This window comes from Balaenoptera physalus, assembly GCF_965194825.1.
Source record: "Balaenoptera physalus genome assembly, chromosome: 1".
NCBI lineage: Eukaryota > Metazoa > Chordata > Mammalia > Artiodactyla > Balaenopteridae > Balaenoptera > Balaenoptera physalus.
Genome location: NC_138882.1, coordinates 15,862,668 through 15,890,279, shown reverse-complemented (window position 1 = coordinate 15,890,279; position 27,612 = coordinate 15,862,668). Strand labels below are relative to the sequence as shown.

At 33.5% G+C, this 27,612-nt stretch overlaps 1 protein-coding gene across 2 annotated transcripts in view; it reads left to right on the top strand.

Annotated features, from left to right (window-relative positions):
• USH2A (usherin) overlaps nucleotides 1-27,612 on the top strand; it is a 794,931-nt gene that overhangs the window by 290,553 nt on the left and 476,766 nt on the right. For both annotated transcript variants that reach the window (XM_082428283.1, XM_082428282.1), the window contains exon 21: nucleotides 27,105-27,235. In XM_082428283.1, the coding sequence (XP_082284409.1) occupies nucleotides 27,105-27,235 (131 nt within the window). The remainder of the gene's footprint in view (nucleotides 1-27,104; nucleotides 27,236-27,612) is intronic.

Sequence of the window (27,612 nt, the reverse complement as noted above, 5' to 3'; positions counted from 1 at the left end):
ATCTGCTGCTAACGATGTAAAAGTTGCATACTACGCCCCCTTCTCACTGTATTACCATCTTAAGTCAATATTCAATACTTTATAAGATAGTATCATTTTAATTCCATGTATGTCAACAAAACTACATATTTGTCATATATTACATGTTAAATAATGAAATAGTCAATAGTCTTTTGGGAGGTACAACTGTAAAAGTCTTGATTATTGTTCTTGCCTCTTATTTAGTCATATTGAAGCACTTTTTTTTCTATTTAATACAGTCTGCTTTATTAGCTGTTCTAAACTTTCAATGACTTATTTCTCCATCTTGTAGTCAAATGTCAAGAGTCATTTATAATACTTGAAACAAAACTTGCATTTTCAGGTCAAGCAATCTTGAAAGACTGGGAAAAAAAAAGTGTATATCAGCTTTCTTGTGCTTGTTTTCCTCTGCAATAAGAAAATGTTTATGATTTTATTTTTTCTTTAAAAATCAAATGAATATATACTAGGTACCAGGCTCTTGGCTGGGTCTTGAGGAGGCAAAGTGAATCTGTCATATGGTATCTGGACTTGAAAATGACCATGTTTTAGAGAAGCTCCTTTCCACCTAAGAATTTCAACAGATACGAACAAAATAGCACTGTAGAAAACAAACAAACAAATCAACATTACTGCTACCAACAGATGGCACTATTAGTGGCTTGAATCATGACTCTTTGTGGGACAAGTGGATTTGCTAACAGACTTTCAAAGGATCATCTATTTTCAAGGAGAAAAGCCTCTATAAATGCAATAAAGCGGTACTCACGCTCAATTTTCTTTAACTAGGGGTCTTGTCAAAATCTAAGATTTCTTTAAAATCCTGTATGTAGACTATTTCACTTAATTTAAATATATCATCTTTCACACAAATGGACATGTGTGAAATTAAGTTATAGTAGAAAGTTAAAGCAACATATTTAGAGGAAAACTGGCCTTTATATATAATCTATACAATATTATATTAGTCTAGCCAACTGGTACTTACAAAACTAAACAAGCAAATTCTACTGAAGTATACCAGCTTTCTATTTATTTTTAAAAGGGAAGACCTAGAAATAGAGAGAAAAATGCATCACTGGGTAAAATCATTTGCCTCTAATATTTTATTTCACCTCTATGGGTTTTAGTGCACTAGAGAACTGTTTAATCAGACCATTACCAAATTGAATAAATGGCTACTTAGTGATTACTGGACTATTCAGTGATGGAGTTTCGGAGAGCTTTTTATAAATAAGCTTTCTTTGAATAGTTTGTATAAGACCATCCTAATAGATAATATGGAACAGCATCTATTTGCTACACAATATCTCAGTCTTCTTTATTTCTGTATAGTGATGAAACAACCAGTCTTTTTAGATTGTAGCCAGACCTTTTTTCTAAGAAGGTATGCAGGCTTGGGTATCCTATCCTCATACCACCATTCACAGTGTTTCCAATCACTGGTTCAGAAAAATGGAGAAATGAGACATTTTTGTTTTGTCCTCAATTGAACACAGCCAAGACTCTAATACATGTAGAGAATTTTTTTTTTTTTCCTATAGCTATACTCCAGGGGCCTGTTGGTGAGGTCCTTAAAAAGTAGTAAAAGGATGAACTGGCTCATTCATTATTAAAGCTTGGTGTCATAGGTAGCAAGGGGATGTCCCATTAGAATTTGGAGATCAGGAATGGTTTTTGGCCTGGATTTTGGGAAAGCAAGAAAGAAACATGTTGATTAAAGGTTGAAACAAAAAACAAACATTTTCTCTAAACTCTAAATTATTGGAGGCTCATCAGTTGTCACATCTTTTCCATATTAGTGTCCCCAATAATGTGCACTGTCTGTAAGAGACACTCAATATTCATTTATTTTTTACAAATTTTTATTGAAATATAGTTGACTTACAATGTTGTGTTAGTTTCAGATGTACAGCAAAGTGATTCAGTTATATATATAAATATGTATATTCTTTTTTTACATTTTCTTCCATTATAGGTTATTACAAGATAGTGAGTATAGTTCCCTGTGCTCTACAGTAGGTCCTTGTTGGTTATCTGTTTTAAATACAGTAGTGTGTGTATTTTAATCCCAAACTCCTAATTTATCCCTCCCCCACCTTTCCTCTTTGGAAACCATAAGTTTGTTTTCTATGTCTGTGAGTCTATTTCTGTTTTGTAAATAAGTTCATTTGTATCCTATTTTTAGATTCCACATATAAGTGATGTCATATGATACTTTTCTTTCTCTGTCTGGCTTACTTCACTTAGTATGATAATCTCTAGGTCCATCCATGTTGCTACAAATGGCATCATTTGATTCCTTTTTATGGCTGAAGAATAGTCCATTGTGTATATATACCACATCTTCTTTATCCATTCATCTGTTGATGGACACTTAGGTTGCTTCCATGTCTTGGCTGTTGTAAATAGAGCTGCTATGAACATTGGGGTGCATGTATCTTTTCAAATTATGGTTTTCTCCAGATATATGTCCAGGAGTGGGATTGCTGAATCATATGGTAGCTCTATTTTTAGTTTTTTAAGAGAGACCCGTACTGTTTTCCATAGTGACTTTACCAATTTACATTCCCACCAACAGTGTAGGAAGATTCCTTTCTCTCCACACCCTCTCCGGTATTTATTATTTGTAGGCTTTTTGACAATGGTCATTCTGACTGGTGTGGGGTGGCACCTCTTTGTAGTTTTGATTTGCATTTCTCTAATAATTAGTGATGTTGAGCATCTTTTCATGTGCCTTTTGGCCATCTGTGTGCCTTCTTTAGAGAAATGTCTATTTAGATCTTCTGCCCATTTTTTGACTGGATTGTTTCGGTTTTTTTTGGTATTGAGCTGCATGAGCTGTTTGTATATTTTGGAGATTAATTCTCTTGTCAGTCACATTGTTTGCAAGTATTTTCTCCTATTCTGTAGGTTGTCTTTTTGTTTTGTTTATTATTTCCTTTGCTGTGCAAAAGCTTTTAAGTTTAATTAGGTCCCATCTGTTTATTTCTGTTTTTATTTCCATTACTCTAGGAGATGGATCCAAAAAAAAATATTGCTTCAATTTATGTCAAAGAGTGTTCTGCCTATGTTTTCCTCTAGGAGTCTTATAGTATCTGGCTTTACATTTAGTTCTTTAATCCATTTTGAGTTTTTTTGTGTGTGTATGGTGTTAGAGAATGTTCTAATCTCATTCTTTTACATGTAGCTGTCATCAATATATATTTCTTAAATAGAATAAGAACTTACTGTAATTTTACACAGAAATATATTTCTGTATAATGAAGGACTGTGTGTGCTTGTGAGAAGTTGGACTCTGAGAAGGTTGTGCGATGAGGATGCTGAGACTTTTGTTCTCCCAGAGAAGCCCTGAGATTGCTCAAGTTGTACGACTCTTTCTTGGAGTTGGACAGGTATTCAAGATGTGTCTAATTACAGGCTTTCTGTTTTGTAAACTGTAAAATAAAGGTACAATATAGCCCTCTGTTGTTAATACCAAATCAAGGGCATCTTAAAGCAAGCAAAAATCAATGGACTTTAATAATAATAATAGTAATAATAATAATAGCTAGTACTTATACAGGGTCAAATGGTTCTAAATACCTGATATACATTAACTTATTATTTCATCTTCCCAAGAATTTTGTGAAAGAAGAAACTATCATTATCTCCACTTATACGTGAAGAAATTAGGTACAGAAAGGTTATATAAGGTCCAAGGTCACGTATAAATTAAGTTCTAGAGCTGGTATTTGAATCCAGGCAGTATACTCTAGCATCTATCTTTAATCACTAAGCCAAATACCAAATTCCCCTTCTTTGGAGTTACACCAAAGAAATATCTTAACAAAATGATATAGGACCTTTGGAAGGAAAAAAAGAAAGATTGTTTTAACTCTTGCAACGCTGTTAAGTTGGAGAACAGGGTGAAGGCCAGGTAGCTGCCTCCTATTTAGCCAGGGAGAGGGACAGGTCCTACCTTGTACCCTCTTTTAAATACATGGCAGATGCTGTCTATTCCTTTTTACCCTCTGATTTTCTCAGTACTTCTCCAAAAGTGGTTAATATGTTTTTAGTGATTTAATTGAGAAGCTGTGCAATTATATTACCTGATTAAGACAAAAATGTTCGTTCGTGAACAGGTTTGTCTGCACACAGGCAAACATTTCTCTGACTTTTAAAACAAGTTTGACTTATTTTTACTGAATTGAATTTACCTAATATTTTAGTCTTATGGTGATAAAGTATTAGAAATGAATTAGTAACCAATTTCAAATACATGCATTGTTACCATGCAAATCTGTTGTTCTCAATTCCTGCAACAGTGTGAACTAAAGAAAATGGAATTAAGTTGTGGTAAGAATGGACTCAGTTACATATAAGGATTCACTTCATGACAGTAAGAGTGATTATACAATGACATGGGCTGCTAAGAGGATTATGAAATTTTACTCTTTCATTCATTCAGCATGCATTTATAGGCATTCTAGTATTTTCAAAACACATTTTTAGAGATAATAAATATTGCAATCTGATCACATTTGTAGATTAGACATTCCTTGGCCTGGAAGGAGAAGACTGGTCCCTTTCAGTAAAATATCCTTTCCCTCTGGAGAGTACCCCAAAATGTCATTGTAGTAAAGCACTTGATCCTTAACACACCGTGGTTGCCCAAGCTGTAGAAGATTACCAAAGACAAGGTAATCTAGGCAGCCAGCAGAGCTCCCCCCCTTGCCCTACTTCTGACAAGCAAGATAAAGTGGGGTAGGACAGGGATGGAATGGCCATGGGTTTCATGGTTATTCTAAATTGGCTTCCATGAATCTTCAGGAGTGTCCCCATTCCTTCATTCACTATGTTTATGAGAGGTCGTATGAAGTGATTATGCCAAAATTAGATGTGTGCTTAAGTGTTGGTCTACAGGAGGCCCCTAAGCCCTTGGGATGCTTCTTGTTTGTTTGTTTTTGTTTTTCATTTGTCACAAAGTTGGAAGTATAGCCAGCTCCTTCCTCTTGGATTCCGTTACTCTTAAAGACAGTATTCTTTAAGAACCATAATGTGGTTATAGCGTTCTCTTCAAAATGTAGGGTCAGAATCAGAAGTAGACATTTTGATTTCATTTTGAGCTAACAGTGTATTATTTGAAAGTGCAACAAGAGAAATTGTTCTCATTTGATTACATTTTAGGATTCTAGTTTGCTCCAAAGGAGCCTGAAATATGTTTTAATATTGGTCCAATTGCTTGGATCAGCTGAGATTGTTAGTACAGAAAGACTTCAGTGTAGAACTTCCAAAGCAGATTCTTTCTAATGCTGCTTGGGGTCATTGAACACTTTCAACCATTAGACTTGACATGAAAGACACTAAATCATTTCAAGGTCAGGGTCACTCAGAAATTGTACTAATGCTGCAAGTGAGTGGAATTTAATTGTTTTCTCCTGATGCTTGTATTACAAAATAAAACACAGCATATTTCAGTACATTTTGTATACTTTATTAAAATAAAGTTTTGAAATCCCTTTTATTTGACATGAATCAATATAAATGTAACTCATTGAAACCTGTATGCATATATGTGCATGTATATGTGCAACTGTGTATATGAATTATATATGTATATGCATGCACCTAGATCTTCTGTGAGGTATAAGATATGAAAGTAGAACTGACATGCCTTATAGATACATGTCCAAAAGTTTATTTTTTCAGTTGTAGAAAAACAAAAACTAAATAATGATACAAATTCATTTTATTAAAGAATATTTTCATAACTACCTTGTTCTTTAGCCTAAGTTTAAACACTTTATTTGCTAGAGTCACTTGTTAAAATGTCAACCATTTTACAAGAGGTCAAGGTAAAACATATTTTTTGTTTCAGGAAACCAAAATACATGCTGAATTTTCTATTTTTTGCTCTATAAAATGATTAAGTATTATGTTGATTATAATTCACAATCCAATTATCATTAAATGGCATTCAGTCATATTTTGCATTATCTGACTTCAATCCAACACACCACAATTTTCAAAAATGAGCTCAAAGTGGAGTGTATTTATATAGTAGATGAAATATAACTTTAAGGTGTTTGGAACTGAATATATATAGCATGTATAAAGAGGAGGGATGATACTTTACAATTATTGGTTATTAGTGGACGCGTTTTTTAATTAAGAATGATATCTTCCTCATAAAATACTTGTCTTTCTTGTAAAATTCTGATTTTTTATTAATGATTATATAAATATTTTGGTTTGCAAGAGCAATTTGGGGGAATAATCTGGAGTTGGATGGATGGATAAATAGATATAGATGTAGACAGATAGATTTATATAAATAGATCTATTTTTCTGTATGTGTATAAACATTTTTACCTAAAACTTCATGCAATATAGTTTATATTTTTGTAATTTTTGTAATTAATATAAAGCTACTCAGTCTATATTTTTGTAATTAATATAAAGCTACTCAGAAGAGGAAATCATCTTAGATGTTCTTTGGTGACATTGGTTACGTTTTACAGCATTTGACTTATTAATTGCTTTTGATAATAGAGTGTTTATTTTGGTAGTTCCTTCCATGGGGCATTCCATGAGAATTCCAAGAAACTGGTTTACTAGTCACCTAAAAGGTTTCTTCTTTTGGAAAACATTCTTTGCTCTTACACACTCTGTTAGCCTAAAGTTTCCTGAATGTTTGAAATGCATCATACTCATGTTTAGGTCCATCTACCTTCTACAGAATAACAACTCAAGAAATATAATTTGAGAGAAGGAATAAAAGTGTTTAAAAAATCAGTAAGAAGCATAGTAATCTAAAACAACAGATGATAATTGGACAAACCAACATTCACCATTCACCTTAATGGTTAAAAAACTGCATCAATTCTTATTTAGTTGAGAACAATAAATAATGCTTATTATCTGTACTGATTTTTAATATTATTTTGGAAAATATAGCCCATGTATTAAGACAGAATTAAGAGGTAGGATTATTGGAAAGGAGTAGACAAAATTATTTTTTCCAGAAAATATAAGCATATATATAAAAAAAGGAGAGAACACCAAAACCTATTATAAATAATAATATTACAATAAGATGGTTGATTAAAAACAAATGTACTAAGTATTTTTCTATGATTCAGTAATAAGGAATCTAAAAATGATCTTATTCATAATGGCAATAAAATATATAAAATCTTGTATAAACTTAAAAAGACATGTGCAGGATCAGTTTAAGGAAAAGAAAGTTTAAAGAAAACATACTCATAATGATGATCTTAATGTTAATATAAAAAGTGAATGAATTGAGTAGTTAAAAAACAGAAAAGAAGGATACTGAGAGGAAGAATAAATTGTCAGATATTAGAAATATTATCAGATAATACTGCTACAAAAATATATCAGTGGAACTAAATAGAAAGTACAGAGATTGATTCAATAGTATATGCTAAAGGTGGGATTGCGGCCATTAAACATTTATTCAGCAAATAATTTTGAGCATCTATTATGTGTCAGCCATTGTTCAAGGTGGTGGAAATGCAGAAGTAAATAACACAAAGTTCCTGCCTCATGGAATGCATTATTTTTACATGTCCAGGAACAAAAAAACAAAACTTGGATATATCCCTATCTCACACTATGTGTCAAAATAGATTACAAATGGAATATAATGTTAAATATAAGAATATAGGAAATGAATGGGAAAATGTAAATAAGTAACAAATTTTTAGTTGGGAAACCTAATTATAAAAGCTAAAGAAAAGGAGATACCATTATTTGAAAAGAATAGATATTAATACATTAAAATTTACACAATTTTTATAATAGAAATAACATTAAAAATATCTGTCCACAGTAAAAAAAATATTTTTTAATTTAAAAAAATCTGTAAGAAAAGAAAGTAAATGACTGTAACATATGTGACAGACAGTGAAATAATACCCTTAATATGAAAAGAGAATTTACAAATCAATAATAAAGACAAACTATCCAACTTTAAAAAAAAATGGTGAAGAATTTTGAAATACACAGATGAAGAACTTTGATGAAAGTTCAACTTCAGGGTTGATCCTAGAAATAAAATTAAAAACTAATAGGCAGAACACTCTATGACATAAATCACAGCAAGATCCTTTTTGACCCACCTCCTAGAGAAATGGAAATAAAAACGAAAATAAACAAATGGGACCTAATGAAACTTAAAAGCTTTTGCACAGCAAAGGAAACCATAAACAAGATGAAAAGACAACCCTCAGAATGGGAGAAAATATTTGCAAATGAAGCAACTGACAAAGGATTAATCTCCAAAATTTACAAGCAGCTCATGTAGCTCAATATCAAAAAAACAAACAACCCAATCCAAAAATGGGCAGAAGACCTAAATAGACATTTCTCCAAAGAAGATATACAGATTGCCAGCAAACACATGAAAAGATGCTCAACATCACTAATCATTAGAGAAACGCAAATCGAAACTACAATGACGTATCACCTCACACATGTCAGAATGGCCATCATCAAAAAATCTAGAAACAATAAATGCTGGAGAGGGTGTGGAGAAAAGGGAACCCTCTTGCTCTGTTGGTGGGAATGTAAATTGATACAGCCACTATGGAGAACAGTATGGAGGTTCCTTAAAAAACTAAAAATAGAACTACCATATGACCCAGCAATCCCACTACTGGGCGTATACCCTGAGAAAACGATAATTCAAAAAGAGTCATGTACCAAAATGTTCATTGCAGCTCTATTTACAATAGCCAGGACATGGAAGCAACCTAAGTGTCCATCAACAGGTGAATGGATAAAGATGTGGCACATATATACAATGGAATATTACTCAGCCATAAAAAGAAACGAAATTAAGTTATTTGCAGTGAGGTGGATGGACCTAGAGTCTGTCATACAGAGTGAAGTAAGTCAGAAAGAGAAAAACAAATACTGTATGCTAACACATATATATGGAATCTAAAAAAAAAAAAAAACAAAGGTCATGAAGAACCTAGGGGCAAGACAGGAATAAAGACACAGACCTACTAGAGAATGGACTTGAGGATACGGGGAGGGGGAAGGGTAAGCTGGGACAAACAGAGAGTGGCATGGACATATCCACTACCAAATGTAAAATAGATAGCTAGTGGTAAGCAGCCGCATAGCAAGGGAGATCAGCTCAGTGCTTTGTGACCACCTAGAAGGGCGGGATAGGGAGGGTGGGAGGGAGGGATACGCAAGAGGGAAGAGATATGGGGACATATGTATATGTAAAACTGATCCACTTTGTTATACAGCAGAAACTAACACACCATTGTAAAGCAATTATACTCCAATAAAGATGTTAAAAAAAAAACCCCAAAAACCTAGAGTAAGATTCCAAGTATCTAAGGCAGGGGAAATAGTTGCCTGACAGTGGTTGCAAGACTATCTATATGAAATGGAAAGGAAGATAAGCAACTTGAGAAGTCTCTTGCTATAAAATCAGAAATGAAAAGGCAGTTAGATGAAAATTCCAGTTCATTAATTTATAAAGTCACACACTACTACAGGATTTTAGAGATCACCTAATCCAGTACGTCTATTAACTGAGGCCTATTCTGTGCAGGAAATAAGCGTCCTGGCATATGTATGTTTCAGAAAGTATCTGGTGATAATTCTTCCTTGTATACTTATCATTTGGAGATTGTAAAGCATGATTGGTCCTTATAACAGTGACATTCAGGCAGTCACAGTTGTTAATTGTTCCTAGGTTGAAATGGAGGATTATTTTAAAAGATGAAAGAGAGCATTCTTTGTTTTATAAAGATTAGGATTAGCTACTGTTTCTCAAAACTTCCTACACAGTAAAATTCTTTATTCTTATTTTTCTCTAGTATTTCTCTACTTTTTATCCTAATCTTCATTTACAATGTAATTTTTAGAATGCTGATCTAATGTTTCCCAAGTTCTTTAGTAGTAAGCAGATGAAAAACAATTTAATTTTAAAAATTAAGAAATAATACATATTTAAATAAATAACACATTTGGCATTCTAATAAAGAGTTAGCCATTTGGGGATTAATTCCAGGCCATTTCTATTATTTTCAGATTAGTTTTCAATTGTTATTTTTTTAACTATAGTCAATGATGATTTTGTTATTCATGTATTTATAGGGCTGGTTAGCCATAAATATTTTATGAATGGAGACATTTTTAGCACCATCTAATGGCAGTCAAGTAAAAAGAAAAACTTTTTCCAATTTCGAACTTATTTGCATAATTCAAATTAAGCTGTACAGCTAGAGTTGCTTCTATATGAAACTGAACTTCTACATTCCCTAATGCACCAAACAGGCAACTAGAAATCCATCTCCAAGCAAGTGGTATGAGTGGGAATGAAGCAGGAGGGATATTTTAGAATGAAGCCAAAGGATTTCTGCTTTCTTTATGAGGGTAAAGATAAGAAAATATCTATGTAATAGAATACATTAATTTTATGGGAAGAGTTATTTTAATTTTAGAAGCTCATGCATCAAGACTCCATTCTCCACACCCCAGTAAATTTCCTGACAAAATACACCTTGACTATTACATTAACGTATTTAATTTGTGTTGTTTTACAGCAGTTCTTTATAAATCTTTGGCCAATTTAATATACTGATCTAATAAGGCGTCTTTGATCTCTGATAGATTTGTTTTAAAACTGAGCCATATCTTTGTTTATTCTATTGGAATTTTCTATTGAATGTGAGATGAACAGTGTGGCTTAAGTCAGAGATAAGTAACTCTTACCCCAAGCTATACCTGTTTCTTTCATATGGCTCCTAGCAGGATTTGAAAAATTTGTTGACTGTCACATCCTTAGCATCGGGATCAATGGATTTGGTTGTGTGATGCATCTGAAGGAGAGTTTAGTGATAACACCAGATTCTAGTACCTTTCATCCTCATCTCAGTGTTTTGGTTTGATACTTCCTTCTACAATACAAGGAAGGGTCACTAGGCAGACTGTAAAAGCTAAATTCTAGCAGATATTATTTAAAGTCGACAAGAAGGACAGATACTGGTTGTGACAGTAGTTTATAAAGCTTTGGGAAAATGCCTCTCTTCTACTACAATATCTTCTTTTTTTATGAACGTTTATCTGTATCTGTCACTTGGCTTTAGAAGCCCTATGTGCTCTTTACATCATTGTCCATCAGCTAAATTATAATTTATCCTTCAAAATCCAGCTCAGTCATCACAGCTTCTGTGAACTTTCACATATGCTGCTCTGCCCTCATTTTAACAGTTAGTCTTTTTTTTTTTTTTTTTTTTGCTATTTAACATCTGTGAATTACATATCCTTCTTTAAGTATGTCATTTATAGTGTTTTGTATTTATTTGGCCCATCTACTGTAGAATAAGTTCTATATGAGATGAGTATTATGCCTTTCTTTATTTCTCAGAAAAAAAGTATATTTTGGTGAAAGAAAAGGTAAATTAATGGAACTAAGTTATGTTTAAATTATTGTCTACTTAATTTTCTCTATGTTTACAAGTTAAAATATTTTACAGTAAGTTGTTGTTTTCATATTCTTTTATTCCTGCTAAAAGTTATCTCATGTTAATTGGTTTTGGGTTTTTTAACTTAATGTAATATTTGATTGACTTTTCTCAACCAGTGGATCAATATCTATTTCTAAAGAGGAAAAAAATGTTTACCCCTATAATTGAAGGTTAAAGGGAAAAAATGTCTGACCTAAAAGCTATTCTAAATTTTTGAAGGATTCTTATGAGAGGACCATAGTCATCTATACGTAAAGTATAGATTTAGAAAATATAAGCATTCTTTCAAGCAAGAGAGATTCAAGATTTGCCACAAGGAAAATTTTTCAATATAAATGTGATTCACCAATTGAACAAATAAGTGGATAAATATATCAATCTTCAGAAAAATATAGAAGTAGCACTAAAAAGATAAAGATCTATGGCCACTGTCTCATGTCACTGTTGTAGCGGTGTTATCAATGCAATAGGAAATAGGAATTATAAAACTTGGACTTAAAATGATCAAATAATCATTATTTCCCAATAATATTATCTCCTATAAAATCCAAGACAATCTGTTAAAATTATGTCACTAATAGAACAGTCTACAAGTGACTGGATCTATATATAAATCAGTTGCTTTACTGTTCCCACAAAAACACTTGTAAAATTAATAGAAACTTCTGCTTCAAATTTGGAGGTAGAAGAGTGAGAAGAACTTTCACTACCATGGTAACAACTAGAAAAATCTAAGCTAAATAAATATCATATTTTTCTGTGAGGCTATCAAAGAGCAGGTAATGCAGAAAAGCCTGGACAAACTGAATTTTAGTAAGGAATAAGTGTCTCATAGTTGAAGGGAGAGCTGTGGAACTTTCTATATCTGAGGGTGGGTACTTGGTCCCAGAGGTATAAGCCTGATATATACATAGGGAAAATTTTCAGAGTCAAGAAGAAATCAGCTGTCAACTGTCAGTGTGCCCTAGTGACATGACATGAGATTTAGAAGAAGTCCAAATGCCAAAACAAGTAGCTCAGTTCCCAAATCTTATTATGCTCTCAACTCATATTTTGCCAAGAAAGTATCTGTTGAAGAGGGCCTAGAAATGGACTCCTACACATTCTTCCAGTGATTGGTTCCAGAGATATGAAAGGACTGAATCCAAATTTGAACCAAAAAATCTACGATCTCCTGCCAGTTTAAATGTGAATAAAATCAAAACAATGACATCATCAGTCATTGGGAGTTGGGATAATCACAAGTGAACTCAATGTAATTAGAGCCCAATTTCAGTTCAACACAATCAATAGAGGCATATTTCCAGATGACCAAATTATTAAAATTAGAATGAAAAGTGTGTAGCAAATATTATAAATATTTTAAAGAATTTAAAGGTAAAAATACATGTAGTAGATAAAGAGAATACAGCATCTTAGAAGAGAAATGATTGCTCTAAAAGGAATAAAATAAAAGACGTTCAGAATCTTTACTGGATGAGCTTAACAGCAGGTGGACAGTGCAAAACAAAAGATTAATGAATTTGAACATAGATAGTTATAAAATAACCACGTGAAAACAAAGAGAAAAAAGATTGAAAGAAAAACAGAGGATGAGTAACCTGTGAGATAATATCAGGAGTTCTAACTTATGTGGAGACAGGGTTCCAGGAAGAAGGAAAAGAGAAAATAGGCAGAAAAAAATATTTGAGGCAATAACTGCTGATAAATCTTCAGATTTTGTGATAAAATAGCAGCCTATGGATCAGAGAAGCTCAGTGACTTTCAAACAAGATAAATACAATGAAAATCACATCTTAGACATATAGTAGAAATTACTGAAACAAAAATAAAGAAAAAGAAAGAAACTTAAACCATCTAGGAGAAAAAAAGATGATACATACAGGGAAATGATGAAAAGAATGATGGCTGACACTTCATCCGAAATAATGGAGGCCAGAAGATAATGGAATATCTTTAAAAACCTAAAAAAAAAAAAAAGTCAACCTGAATTCTGTGTTCAGTGAAAATATGCAAAAATGAAGTTGAAAGACATTTTCAGATAAACAAAAACTGAGTTAATACATTGTGAATAGTCCTGAAATTCAGTAAATGCTAAAGAATTTTTTTCAGGCTAAAGGAAAATAATACCAGGTAGGAATAAATATCTGATGAAGGAATGGAGGGAAATGGAAACAAAAAATATGTGAATAAATAAAAAGTATTTTTTTCCTAATTTTTTTAAAAAGACAATTTGACTGGCAAAACCCAAAATATAAATATATTCTGTAGTTTACAACCTACATAAAAGTAAAATTTATGGCAAAAATAGCACAAATGATTGGAAGTATGATGCCATAGGAACCTTATATCTGAAGTGGTATAATATCAATTTCTGGTAGAATATTGTAAGTTAAGAATGCATATTATGGTCCATAGAGTAACCATTTTAGGAAGTTTAGGTAAAGAAATTAGAAAGAAATAAAATGGAATATTTAAATAATTGTACTAATCCAAATCAAGTTAGGATAGGCACAGTTAAAGAACAAAGAACAAATGCAAAAAAAAAAAAAGAGAAAAAGAAGAACGAAAACAAATAGTAAGATGGTAAACTTAAATTCAACCATATTGATAATTACATTGAATAAAAATATATAAACACACCAACCAAAAGACGAAGATTATCAGACTGGCTAAAAGGGCAAGACTCTAATATACACTGTTTACAAGAGATGTACTTTAAGTATAAAAAACAGATGGATTAAAAGTAAAAGGATGGAAAACATAAATCATGAAACACTTTTCATAACAAAATGGCAGTGGCAATATTTATATCAAAGTAATCTTCAAGACCAGTAGTATTACTGGAAATAAAGACATTTCACATTGATAAACAGTCAATTCTTCAAGAAGAAAATATCCTAAATGTATTAGTATGTAATAGTAGAGTTTCAAAATATATGAAATAAAATATATAAACTAGGGAGAAAAATAGGCAAATCACTACCATATGTGAAGATTTTTAAATGACTTTCTTAGTAATTAATAAAAGAAGTAGCTAAAGGATCTATAAGAATATAGAAAAAACAAGCAACCCTACCAGTGAACTTAAATGGTATTTATTGAACACTATAGCCCAGCCTGGAAAACACCCATTCTTTTCAAATGTACTTGGAAAGTATACACTGGACCATAAAGAAGTCTCAATAAATTTCAAAGGATTGAAGTCATAGCACTTATTCTCTGACTACATGGAATTAAATTAAAAATCAATATGCGAATGATACCTCATTTCTAAATGATATCTCATTTAGAAAATTTCTAAATATTTAAAATTAACTCATTTTTAAATAACATGTAAGTCAAAAAAGAAATGACAAGGGAATTTTTTTAGTTGAAATTTTAGAAGTTAAAAAATGAAACTACAGCATTATCAGCTTTTAAAGTGCAGGTAAAGTGTTTAGAAGTTAATGTTTAGGTTAAATGATTATCTTAGAAGAAAAAGATCCAAGCCTTTCCATGTTTCTTATTAAAAGAGCTAACAAAAGAATAAATTAAACTCCAAATAATAAGACATAGAAAATAATTAAGATCAGATATTGATGAAATGGAAACAGATATCAAGGCCCAATGTTGGCTTTCAAGAATAATGGACAGGGCTTCCCTGTGGTGCAGTGGTTAAGAATCCGCCTGCCAATGCAGGGGACATGGGTTCGAGCCCTGGTCCGGGAAGATCCCACATGCCGTGGAGGAACTAGGCCTGTGTGCCACAACTACTGAGCCTGCGCTCTAGAGCCCGTGAGCCACAACTACTGAGCCTGCGTACCACAACTACTGAAACCCGCACACCTAGAGCCCATGCTCCGCAACAAGAGAAGCCACCACAATGAGAAACCCACGCAAGGAAGAGTAGCCCCTGCTTGCTGCAACTAGAGGAAGCCTGCACACAGCAACGAAGACCCAATGCAGCCAAAAATAAATAAATAAAATAAATAAATTTATTAAAACAAAAAAGAATAATGGGCAGTGGAGGGTAGATTTTGAATTAATTTTAAAAATCAATCAGTGTGATTCACCACATTAATAGAGGGATTGGAGCAAAGTATCATATTTTCTCAATAGATCTGGAAAGGATTTGACAAAATTTAACACCTACTCATAATGAAAACTTTCAGCAAACTAGGAATAGAGGGGGACTTTCCCAATTAAATAAAGGACCACTTTGAAGATCCTACAGCTAATATGCTCAATGGAGAAACAATATGTGCTTTGCTTCTAAGATTGGGATCAGCATTCAAATTTTACTAGTGGTCCTAGCCTCTGCAATAAAGCAATAAAATAAGTAAAAGTCACAAATGTTGGAAAGGAAAAGGAAAATGTCTTTATTTGTAGTTGATGTGATTATGTATGTATATTCAATCTCTCTAAGTACTAGAACTATTCAATAATAAGAATTCAGGGCTTCCCTGGTGGCGCAGTGGTTGAGAATCTGCCTGCCAATGCAGGGGGCACGGGTTCGAGCCCTGGTCTGGGAGGATCCCACGTGCCGCGGAGCAACTAGGCCCGTGAGCCACAACTACTGAGCCTGCGCGTCTGGAGCCTGTGCTCCACAACAAGAGAGGCCGCGATAATGAGAGGCCCGCGCACCGTGATGAAGAGTGGCCCCCGCTTGCCACAACTGGAGAAAGCCCTCGCACAGAAATGAAGACCCAACACAGCCATAAATAAAATAAATAAATAAATAAATTAAAAAAAAAAAAAAAAAAAAAAGAATTCAGAAAGGTAGCACATACAAAATCAATGTAGATAAAATTAATCAAATATACTAATAATAAATAGTTGATAAAAGTGTAAAAGTAGCATTTAAAAGAGCATCCAAAACATAATACTTAAATTTAACAAAATAAGTGAAAAGATTCTACACCCAAAATTGTAAACCGACTTAGGAAAATTAAAGTAAATATAAATAAATGAGAAGAGTTATCGTGATTGTGGATGATAAACAAAAGGTTGTTAAAATAGTCCTTCCCCTCAAGTCAATCTATAGGCTTAATGTAATTTCAGTCAAAATTACAGCAAGCTTTTTTAAAGAAATTCTCAAGTAGATTCTATAAGTTAAAAGGAAATTCAAAAGGTCTAGAATATTTGAAAACAAGATTGAATATAGTCTGATGAATTTGTCAGACTTATGCTATCTGACTTCATGACTTAAAATAAGGCCACAAAAATCAAGACATTGTATTATTTGTGAAGTACTGACAAATAGATTAGAAATAGACACAAATTTCCGTTGTCAATTAAATTTGGTGAAGTTAAGGCAATTCAATGAGGAAAGCACAATCTTTTCACCAATGATATTGCATAATCTGGAGTGATCTGGAAAAAATGAAGCTGGATCCCTACCTCACATCATACATACAAATTAATCTGAGATGGAGTCAAAGTCCTAAAAATAAAAGCTAAAATTATAAAGCTTTTAGGAGAAAAATGAGAGAATATCTTGGTGACCTTGGTGTTGGTAAAGACTTCTTAGGATATAAAAAGCACTATCCATTCAAAAATGATAAATTCAACTTCTTCAAAAGATGCTAAGAATATGAAAAGACAAGCCACAGAATAAGTCATAGGTTACGTATATGTTTTAGTAAGAAAATACCAAGCAGTTTTCTGAAATGGTTGTTCCATCTTACATTTACATACAGCAGAATTTAGTGTTTTTAATTTTAGCCATTCTAGTGAGTATAGCATGGTATCTCACTGTAGTTTTAATTTGCACTTCCCTGATGATTGGTGAAACTGAGCATCTTCCTTGTGAACCTTATTATTCACATATCAGGGTTTGTTGGTCATGATTGTTCAAACTTTTTAATTTTTTAAATTCTTTTATACAATTTTAAAGGTTATATTCCATTTACAGTTATTACAAAATATTGGCTATAGTCCCCATGTTGTACAATGTATCTTTGTAGCCTGTCTTATACCCAATAGTTTGTACTCCCACTCTCCACCACTATACAGCTCCTCTCTCCTCTCTCCACTGGTAACCACTAGTTGGTTCTCTATATCTGTGAGTCTGCTGCTTTTTTGTTATATTTACTAGTTTTTTGTAGTTTTTAGATTCTACATATAAGTAATATCATGCAATATTTGTCTTTCTCTGACTTATTTCACTTAGCACAATGCCCTGCAAGACCATCCATGTTGCTGCAAATAGCAAAATTCCATTCTTTCTAATGGCTGAGTAGTATTCCATTGTATATATACCACATCTTCTTTATCCATTCATCTGTCGATGGACATTTTTGTTACTTCAGTATCTTGGCAATTGTAAACAATGCTGCTTTGAACATTGGGGTGCTTGTATCTTTTTGAATTAGTGTTTTTATTTATGTATTTATTTATTTATTTTTGGATATATACCCAGGAGTGGAATTACTGGGTCATATGGTAGTTCTATTTTTAGTACTTTGAGAAACTTCCATCCTGTTTTCCACAGTGGCTGCACCAATTTACATTCCCACCAACAGTGTACAAGAGTTCCCTTTTCTCCACATCCTGGCCAGCATTTGTTATTTGTGTTCTTTTTGATGATAGCCATTCTGACAGGTGTGAGGTAATATCTCATTGTGGTTTTGATTTGCATTTCCCTGATGATTAAGCTATGTTGAGCATCTTTTCATGTGCCTCTTGGCTAGTTTCATTTCCTCTTTGAAAAAAAATGTATTGAGTTGTAGGATTTCATTGTAGGATTTCTTTATATATGCTACACATCCATGTCTGTTATAGGAATTTGAAATTCTGGTTCAAGATTGTTTTTTTCATATCTGTAAATGCTTTTTAGCAGCTCTTGCATTCATGCTGGGGAGTTGTGTTATAGTTTCTTATAATTATAGTTTCTGTGCTTGGATCTTGGAGGGAAGAATTTTCTTCAGCTAAAATGTTTTGGTTCTCAATTTCATTTTGTTCTCACAGTAGCTGTATAAGGATATTATATGATAATTTCCAGTCATTTTGAAATGTCTTACCTTTTGCTGAATATGCAATACCAATGGTATATCAGTTAGGATGAAGGTTTTGGGTAGGTTTTTTGGTTCAAGAGAGACACATCCTGTTGTTTTTGTGAACGGTGATAGATGGTGCGTTCTGTGGTGATTTGTGTGTTTTCTGATTTTCTGATTCTCTTTTGTTAATTCAGAACTCTTAATTTCCTGTTTGCTTCCTTCCCTGACGCTAAGAGATATGGCTTCTTCTAGTGCTTTCCCTTTCCTCTGGAAGCAGTGCCTTCCACAGATTGCTCTTTCTTTTCCTGGACCCTTTCAGGCCTCTTTCTTTGAATTATCTCAGTAGCCAATGTTTTGTTCTCAGTGTTGTTGTTGTTGTTTGCTTGCTTGTTTGTTTGTTTGTTTAACTCAGGGAGGAACTGACTTTCAGGGGGTGATTTTATCTGACTTCTGCCACGGCTGGGTCCTTGCTGCCCTCTGCCCTTTTCTGTTCATTCTTTATTCTACTCTCAACTCCAGTGTGAACCCTGGTGCTGACTCTTCTGGTTTAGAATGTTTATTTCTCTATTTCACATACTGAAGTTTTTAGAATTCTCTGTCTCCTAGTGACTCTATAGGCTTGGGTTATGGTGATTATATTTGTTCTCCTTCATGATCAGAATGGTTTTTAGAGAAAAATGTGGAAATATTAGGGTGCTATCATTATCCAATGGGAAGCTGAATCATCTGGACTAAACTTTTAAATGTTATAGTCATGAATATGCTAGAAGAAACTATTAAAGACTACTTTTTATTATTTTGTGAGTAAGGAAGTACTTTCTAATTAAAGCACAAATTCTAGAAGAAATTTAGAAAAAATGTTTTAAAATTTTGAGTCATTTTATTTTAGCCTATAGAATAATGAAAAACAACAACATAAGGTTAAAAGGCACACAGCAAACTGGGAGAAAGTATTTGAAACATCTTTCTAGACAAAGGATCAATGAGGTATCACCTCACACTGGTCAGACTGGCCATCATCAAAAATGTCTACAAATAATAAATGCTGGAGAAAGTGTGGAGAAAAAGGAACCCTCCTACACTGTTGGTGGAAATGTAAATTGGTGTAGTCACTATGGAGAACAGTATGGGGTTTCCTTAAAAAACTAAAACTAAAAAAAAAAAAAAACCTAAAACTAGAGCTACCATATGATCCTGCAATCCCACTCCTGGGCATATATCCAGAGAAAAACATAATTAGAAAAGATACATGCAACCCGATGTTTGTAGCACTATTTAAAATAGCCAAGACATGGAAGCAACCTAAATATCTATTGATGGATGAATCGATAAAGAAGATGTGATATATATATATACAGTGGAATATTACTCAGCTGTAAAAAAAGAATGAAATAATGCCATTTGCATCAACATGGACGGACCTAGAGATTATCATACTAAGTGAAGTAAGTCAGACACAGAAAGACAAATACCATATGATATCACTTATATGTGGAATCTAAAAATAGGATACAAATGAACTTATTTACAAAACAGAAATAGACTCACAGACATAGAAGACAAAGCTATGGTTACCAAGGGGAGCAGGGGAGGAATAAATTACAAGCTTTTTTTTAAAAAAAGGATCAACATCTAATCCTTCAAAAATTTATTGAGGGCTTAGAATGAAGCAGGCACTGTTCTAGATTTATATTTTAAGGGATGGAGATATGAGGTAAATGAAATAAATGATGAAAGTATAGTATGGGCTGGAGATGGTGAGTGCTATGCAGAAAGGCAAAGCAAAACATGCTGAAAATGTTGCTTTTTTTCTTTCATCTTCAACATTAAAATGCCTACATAAAAATTCACCAATTTTGATGTCTTTTTTAAAATACGCACTGATATGACAGCTGTCACATGCAATCTAACAAAATTGTTTCAAATGAAGTTAAAGACAACTAAGCGCTATTAGAGCCATCTTACGGAAAAAACCAAACGAACTTTTTGGCCAACCCAATATTTGAATTAATTATCAGTTTTCAAAGACCATATGGCAATATGAGTAAAATTTTTAAAAATTAATCTCTTTGACCGAACATTATGTTAGAGCCTACCAATGTGCAAGCAAAACTGTTTGTTGCAATACTACTTTTAATATCAAAAAATTAGAAACCAACTAAATGTTATCTAAGATAAAATTATAAAATAAATTATGTAAATGTATTTAGTTATTAGAGAATATTACGTATCTTTGTGAACTGAAGTGGAAAGATATCTGCTGTATGTTACAAAGTGAAAAACACTTACAGAAGCATTTTTCACAATAGCTGAGATATGGAAACAGCCCAAATGTCCATCAGTGGATGAATGGATAAAGAAAATATACATACATACACAAACATGTACAATGGAATATTATTCAACCACGAGAAAGAAATCCTACCATTTGCAACAAAATGGATGCACCTGGAGGGCATTATGCTGAGTGAAATAACCCAGATAGAGAAAGATGAATACTGTAGGATCTCACTGACATGTGGAATAAATTAAAAAAAAAAAAAATCAAGCTCATACAAACAGGGAGTAGAATAGTGGTTACCAGGGACTGGGGAGATGTTGGTCAAAGACTACAAAGGTGCAGTTATGTAGGATGAAAATGCCTAGAGAGCTAATGTATAGGAATGATGACTATACTTAATAATATTACAGTAATACTGTATGGAAAGGTGCTAAGAGAATAGATATCAGATGCACTTATCACACACAAAAATTAGTACCTATGTGAGGATATAGTATGTTAATTAGCTTGACTGTAGTAATCATTTCACTATGTATATGTATAAATCATCGTGTTGAACACCTTAAATATATGCAATTTTATTTTGAAAAATTTAAAAAACTTACAGAATAGTGTGCGTGATATAATCCAATTTCAGTAAAGAAAAAACAGACAAACAATGACATACATGTGTATAAATATTTCTGAGAAAAACTTTGCCAAATTGTTGGTAGTAGTTTCTCTGAGGGTGACAGGTAAACCTATAGAGAATTTTCACTTTCAGCTTTTATAGTTTGAATTTTATGTAATTCTATTATTTCTTCATTTTCAGCAAACCTTTGTATTGAAGTTTAACATACAAACAGAAAAGTGCAAAAATCTTAGGTGTACCAGTTGACAGATTTCAAAACCTGAATAGCTTTATGTAACCAGCACCAAATTACTAAATAGAATAGTACTGATCCCCCAGAACCTCTGCATTGTGCCCTGTTCTAAACCCCAACCAGGATTACCACTATCCTGACCTCTAAAAATAAATAGATTTATTTTGCGTGGTTTTACACTTGATGTAAAAGTGATCATGCAGGATGTATTCTTCTGTGCCTAGCATTTTTTGTCCAATATTTTGTTTGTGAGATTCATGCGTGTAGTTGCATGTGGCTATATTTTGTTCATTCTCATTGCTATATTATACCTCATTTATTTATCCTTTCTGCAGTTGGTGGGCATTTGTGTATGTTCCATTTTAATGGTATAATAAAAAGTATTTCTATATACATACTTGTATATTTTTCTGAAGATGTGTATTTGTGTGTGTGTGTGGTGGGATATATAACTTGGAGTGGAATGGCTAGACCAAAAGGTATGCATATATTTAAGAGATATAAATTAATAAGTACTGCCAAGCAGTTTTTCAGAATGGTGGTACCAATTATACTCCCACTAATAGTTATGAGCTTTCCAGTTGCTCTATGTACTTGAGTATATTTAGGATTTTCTATTTTATTTAGCCATTCTGGTGGGTGTTTAGTGATATTGCATTTTATTTTGCATTTCTCTGATGACTAACAATGCTGAGCATCTTTTTCATACATTTATTTGTCATTTGGACATCATCTTTTTGAAGAGCCATTTGCCCCCATTCTTTTAATGAGTCATCTTTTCTTATTGATTTGTAGGAATTATATATATTTTCATTGGATATATATGTTATCAGAAATACATATTATAAATATCTTCTGTTAGTTACCTTTTCACTCTCTTATTTGTGCCCTTTCTTAGACAAAAGTTCTTAATCCTAATACAATTTATAACCATTTCCCTTTCTATTATACTTTTACCTGTATTGTTTAAGAACTCTTTGCCTATTCCATGCGCTTGTCACTGTATTGTTTTTATGATTAAATTTTTAAAGTTGCAAACACATTTACAGAAAAGCTAAGTATTTCCATGCGGATCTTGGATTTTCAGATTTTTTTAAGATGTGAGGCCACAGATATATGTCTCTTTTATATATCTCTGTATCCCAATAGCCTAGAAAGGTGGCTGCACAAAGTATATTTTCCTAAAAATATTCCTTGGATGAATGAATAAATTTTTCTATTGAGATAGAAAAATGCTCTATCATTTCCCCAAATACTTGAAACAAAAAATTGAACTTTAGAATATCTCCTGTTTTCTTTGCATCAAAATCTAAATTTTAGCAAGCAAGAAATGTTTATTTCTCACTTTTCTGCCCATTTTAGTCAGCATGGCTCTTTAACGCAAACCTCTAAAAAGAAAAATGCTTTGGTATTGCTCTGCTCTGCTCCACATGTCTTCTTATTCTTGAGCCCAGGATGAAAGCACATTCATGAGGCACAGGAGAAGATAGGAGTCAGGCTCAGTCACACAGTATATATTTAAAGCTTCTTCTCTAACATGGTACCACGTGTCTACTTCCACTTCTTTGCCTGAAACAAGTCACGTGGCTGAGCCTAAAGTCAGCGGATGGGGATGTATAAGCATATGATTGACTACATGATTTAAGGCATTTGGCTCAAAAGATAGGATTTATCAATGTCTGCAACATTAATTGTCAAGAACATGATGTTTCAATGGAAGTGTGCATTTTTTATTTCTTTACTTGCAAAAAAACCCTCATTCATTATAAATCTTTGTAATGTAAGGAAACAATTTGACCATACAACAGCAAATCAAGTTACTTTACTAAATCCTCATTTCTTACAAGAAATATCCCTTGATCTGTGTATTCTATTTTAGTTGGGCTAAATTTTATATAACATTTCTGTGTTATGTAAGTGTAAAAGCTGGGAATTAAATGGTGTGTCTGAAAAACACATGCACATGCATATTCTTGAATAACATGATATTGTTGATTTTTTCCCAAGTATAACTTGGCTAAATATTTCTGTAATTCTTATTGTGATTCATAATTTCATTCACCAAATTTCCCTTCAACTGGGGATGAGTAGTTGTATTCCCAGACTGAGCAATTATTATTTTCTTCCCTCATTCAAATCCTGGCTTTTGCTCCCCTGGTTACCGCCATGTAGATGCCTACAGCACCCTGGTAGAGAGTGTTGTCTTCGTGTTCTGAATTGTAGCTATTTTTATGAAATAACCTTTAGTTGTTTAATTTTAAAACAATAGTCTTAATTATAGTATTTGATACCACATATGAAATTTTAAAATGGTCACGGAAAGGTAAACCTTCTCTTCTGTAGAAGAGAGCCACTCTGAACCAAAAGGAGAGAAGCTTAAGAGAAGAAGAGTTGATAGAAATATGATTTTTCTCTGGTCAGAAGGTACACCAGATTTTAGCCGTGTCTGTGCTTTTGTTGGCAGATGTGTCCTCCTTATATCTGATTGCACAACCCTAATAATTTGTTTCTATGTCTCCCATTTCATTCTCTACCAGATTTTTCTAGTGAGACCTCGATACTCACTGCCTACTCATCCATTCCATCAAAAATTATCACCCAGCAGTTTGGACTCTGCTTGTTCTACTCAATTAAAAAAGACAGTAATTACCAGCTCTGTAAGCTTTTCTTCAGCTCTCATTATTTTGGACCTATAGGAAGTGTTTATACAGTTAACTAACTTTGCCTTCTTAAAGTTCTCTCCTACCTATGTTTCCATTTTACAATGTGATCCTGATTGTTCTAACTTTATTATTGTCCCGATTCTTTCCTTCTCTTAAGTCTGGGGCATTTTTCCCAGTGGTCCTTGCTGTGTCTCCCAGGGACATGATTTATTGGCAGGTGATTGCCAATTTATTTTTCTAACCCCATTTTCTCTTCTGAGATTTAGTTTCTCATTTCCAAATGATGGATAGTTTTTTTCTTTACATCATTAATATAAACTCACTGTGCCCCAGATGGAGCTTCTATCCTCAACCCCATATTTTCTTCTGTACCTGACCTTTCTACTTCTGTTAATAATGCTACTTTTCCCTCAGTAATTGGTGAAAAGAATTGACCATCTTACCCCCATCATCATCTCATAACCACTTGTTTTAAGGATTCTCTTCTGAAATATATAGACTCCATTCTTTCAATCCATTTAGTTATGTGTCAGTCCTTAATTAAAATCCTTATCATCTTATTCCCCCAAAGCATAGCAGTATCCTAACTGGTTCCTCTGTAGTTAAATTATCTATATCCTCCAGACATTCCACTGTTAGTTTGGTTTCCTTCATCTTGACTTTGAGCATCTTCTTCCCTTCCTCCACCCAAATTTTAAAGCCTTCCTTTTGTCTACAGGATAAATTCCAACTTTTTTAATCCACTTAGTAAGAGAGATGAGAGTAATAAAGCTAGTATCAGGGGTTCAAGTGAGTTTGGATACTGAAAAGTGATGTATAGGGACAAACGATCATATTCTAGGAAGTGAAAGAGGCACCAGGATAGACCAGGTACTGAGTCTCACAGCAAGAATGTAATATCCTAGAAGGTGGGATAAAGAGAATCAGAGAGTGTGGGGTAATGAAATATCAAAATGAGTAGGACAGGTATGTTTGAAAAGGACCAAAAGCATAAAATCTAGAAGACAAAGATGCAGAAGCTAAGAAGGCCAGGAAAAGTTTGAGTTGCCTCTTTGGAAAGTCTGAAGCCCGCATGCCAGGCTTGCCTTTGCTGGTATTAAAATAATTCACTCTAAAGATAGTTATGACACAATCTTCCTTTCCATCTTTGTCTTCTACTCAAGCTTCTCAAGCCAGATAGTCTATATATGGCCTGAGATGGGGTCTTGCCTATTTCTCCAGATTCATCTCTTAACTGCCTCCTCCACATTCAGCTTTCCTTAATATTTTCCCTGCCTCTAGGCCTTTATACAGTTTCTCCCAAAGTCCTTCATATTCTCTGAAAACAAGCTCAAGCATCTTATTCTTTGTGAAACCTTTCTTAATCCCTTTGAATCAAATTATATATTGTAAATAGGTCTGTATCACTTATCACACCTCACTACAGTTTTTTTTTTTTAAATTCTTTTTCACCAACTAGAATTTAATGTCAGGCACTGGCTTGTTAGTTTTTCTTCTTTATTGTGTATCAGAGTACTCAACAGATGTTAATGTTCCATAGAAAACATATTTTATAAAATGACAATCCGATGCTCACAAAATGATTTCTGCCCTCCTGCCTCCAGACCTGTGTTAAAACTTCTTCCTTACCACTATTGTACCTTCCACCTCCTTTCTTCACATCCATTTACTAAGTACACCAGGACATCATGTAATTTCCGGGTGTAGAAAGATGAATCAGACATGGTTTCTGATTGCAGGAACATGTTGTAGTCTATTGAATCCAGGGTAAATCCCTCAGCTATGTAGGAACTTTGGTTACCAGCCCAGCATGAAGGCAGCTCTGTCCCCTTCCAACTTACACAATCCTGGTTGACTATATTACTAATCAAATCAATAGCCATTAATTATTCAGTTTTGTGCTCTTGAGCTGTCATTTGGTTCTCATGTATGTTCTTGACCTCTTATTTGATTCTCCCTGTATGACGTGTCTGTTAAGACACACACATTTTATATCTCCAACTAAACTGGAAACTCTTGAGAACAAAGATCTTAAACTTCTTTGCCAGTTTCAGTACATTAACAAAATGTCTTACACTGAGGAAGAGCTTGATAGTATGCATTGAGTGGGTGGGATACCCGTAGAATGGAGGTTGGGCCAGGTGGTGGTAGTGTGAAGACATCATAGAGAACTATTGCATGCTTCCCCTGCTTCCTGAGCAGGGGTAATTTCTGAGAGACAGGAGTACTGTGTGTCTTGGGCAGTGCTGGTAGGTGATCTGAAGGGTGAGTGGAGCCCCTGGAATTCTGAAGGCTGCAGACCATTTGGTTACCGGATGGCATCCCAGAAAATTGGCTCTGTGGACCACTTCATAGCAGATTTTTCTCTTTTTTAGCTTCTACTACTGGACAAGTTCTTTAAACTTCTTAAGTATTTTAAACAAAGCTCTTTGTGTTTCTTTCACTCATGTCAAAAACCCATTTATTTTTATGACTCTGATATATTACCGCATTGATCCCCTAGTATCCAATTTTGGGTTGACAACATATCTTTTTATGTTGATGAGTTTTGCATATATTTAAACTTCATTATATATTGATTAGTGGGAGTGCAGGCTTGAGTTTCCAAGTATGGGTTGGTATTCATAATGGGATACAGTTAAAACCAAATGGCTGGGACCATCCCAGTGCATTGCTATGTATAATTCCCTGACTGTACTCACTACATCATAAATAATAATGAAAGTAAATGTGCGTTTATCAGAAAGAATCAACAAAACCCAGCACTGATTCGCTGATTGCACTTGTCTCCCCAGGCATTAAGGCCAGCTTTCGAACGAAGGTGCCTGAAGGTTTGATTGTCTTTGCGGCATCACCTGGCAATCAGGAAGAGTATTTCGCAATTCAGTTGAAGAATGGACGCCCTTATTTTCTTTTTGATCCTCAGGTAAATGAATAATCATAAGAGTTGATATTTTTGAGAGTTTACCAGGTACCAAGTACTTATGTTTTCACAATGAATCCTCACCAAAACCTTAGAGGTGAGTACTCATTATTTCCACTTTACCAACGAGGAAAAAGAAACTTACGAAAGTGATTTGACTTGCCCACAGCTAAAATAGCAGAGCTTCAAAATCACATAGTCTGACTAAGAATCTACACGCTTAACAACCATATGCTACCTTATAATGAGGATTAAAACTTTTAAATGCATTTGAATAGATCTGTTTTTATTTTCCTTGAGACCAAAATTGTGTCTCTATCTCCCTTCCTCTTTCTCTTTCGCTTTCTCTTTTCCTTCCCCCCTTCCTTCCTTCCTTCCTT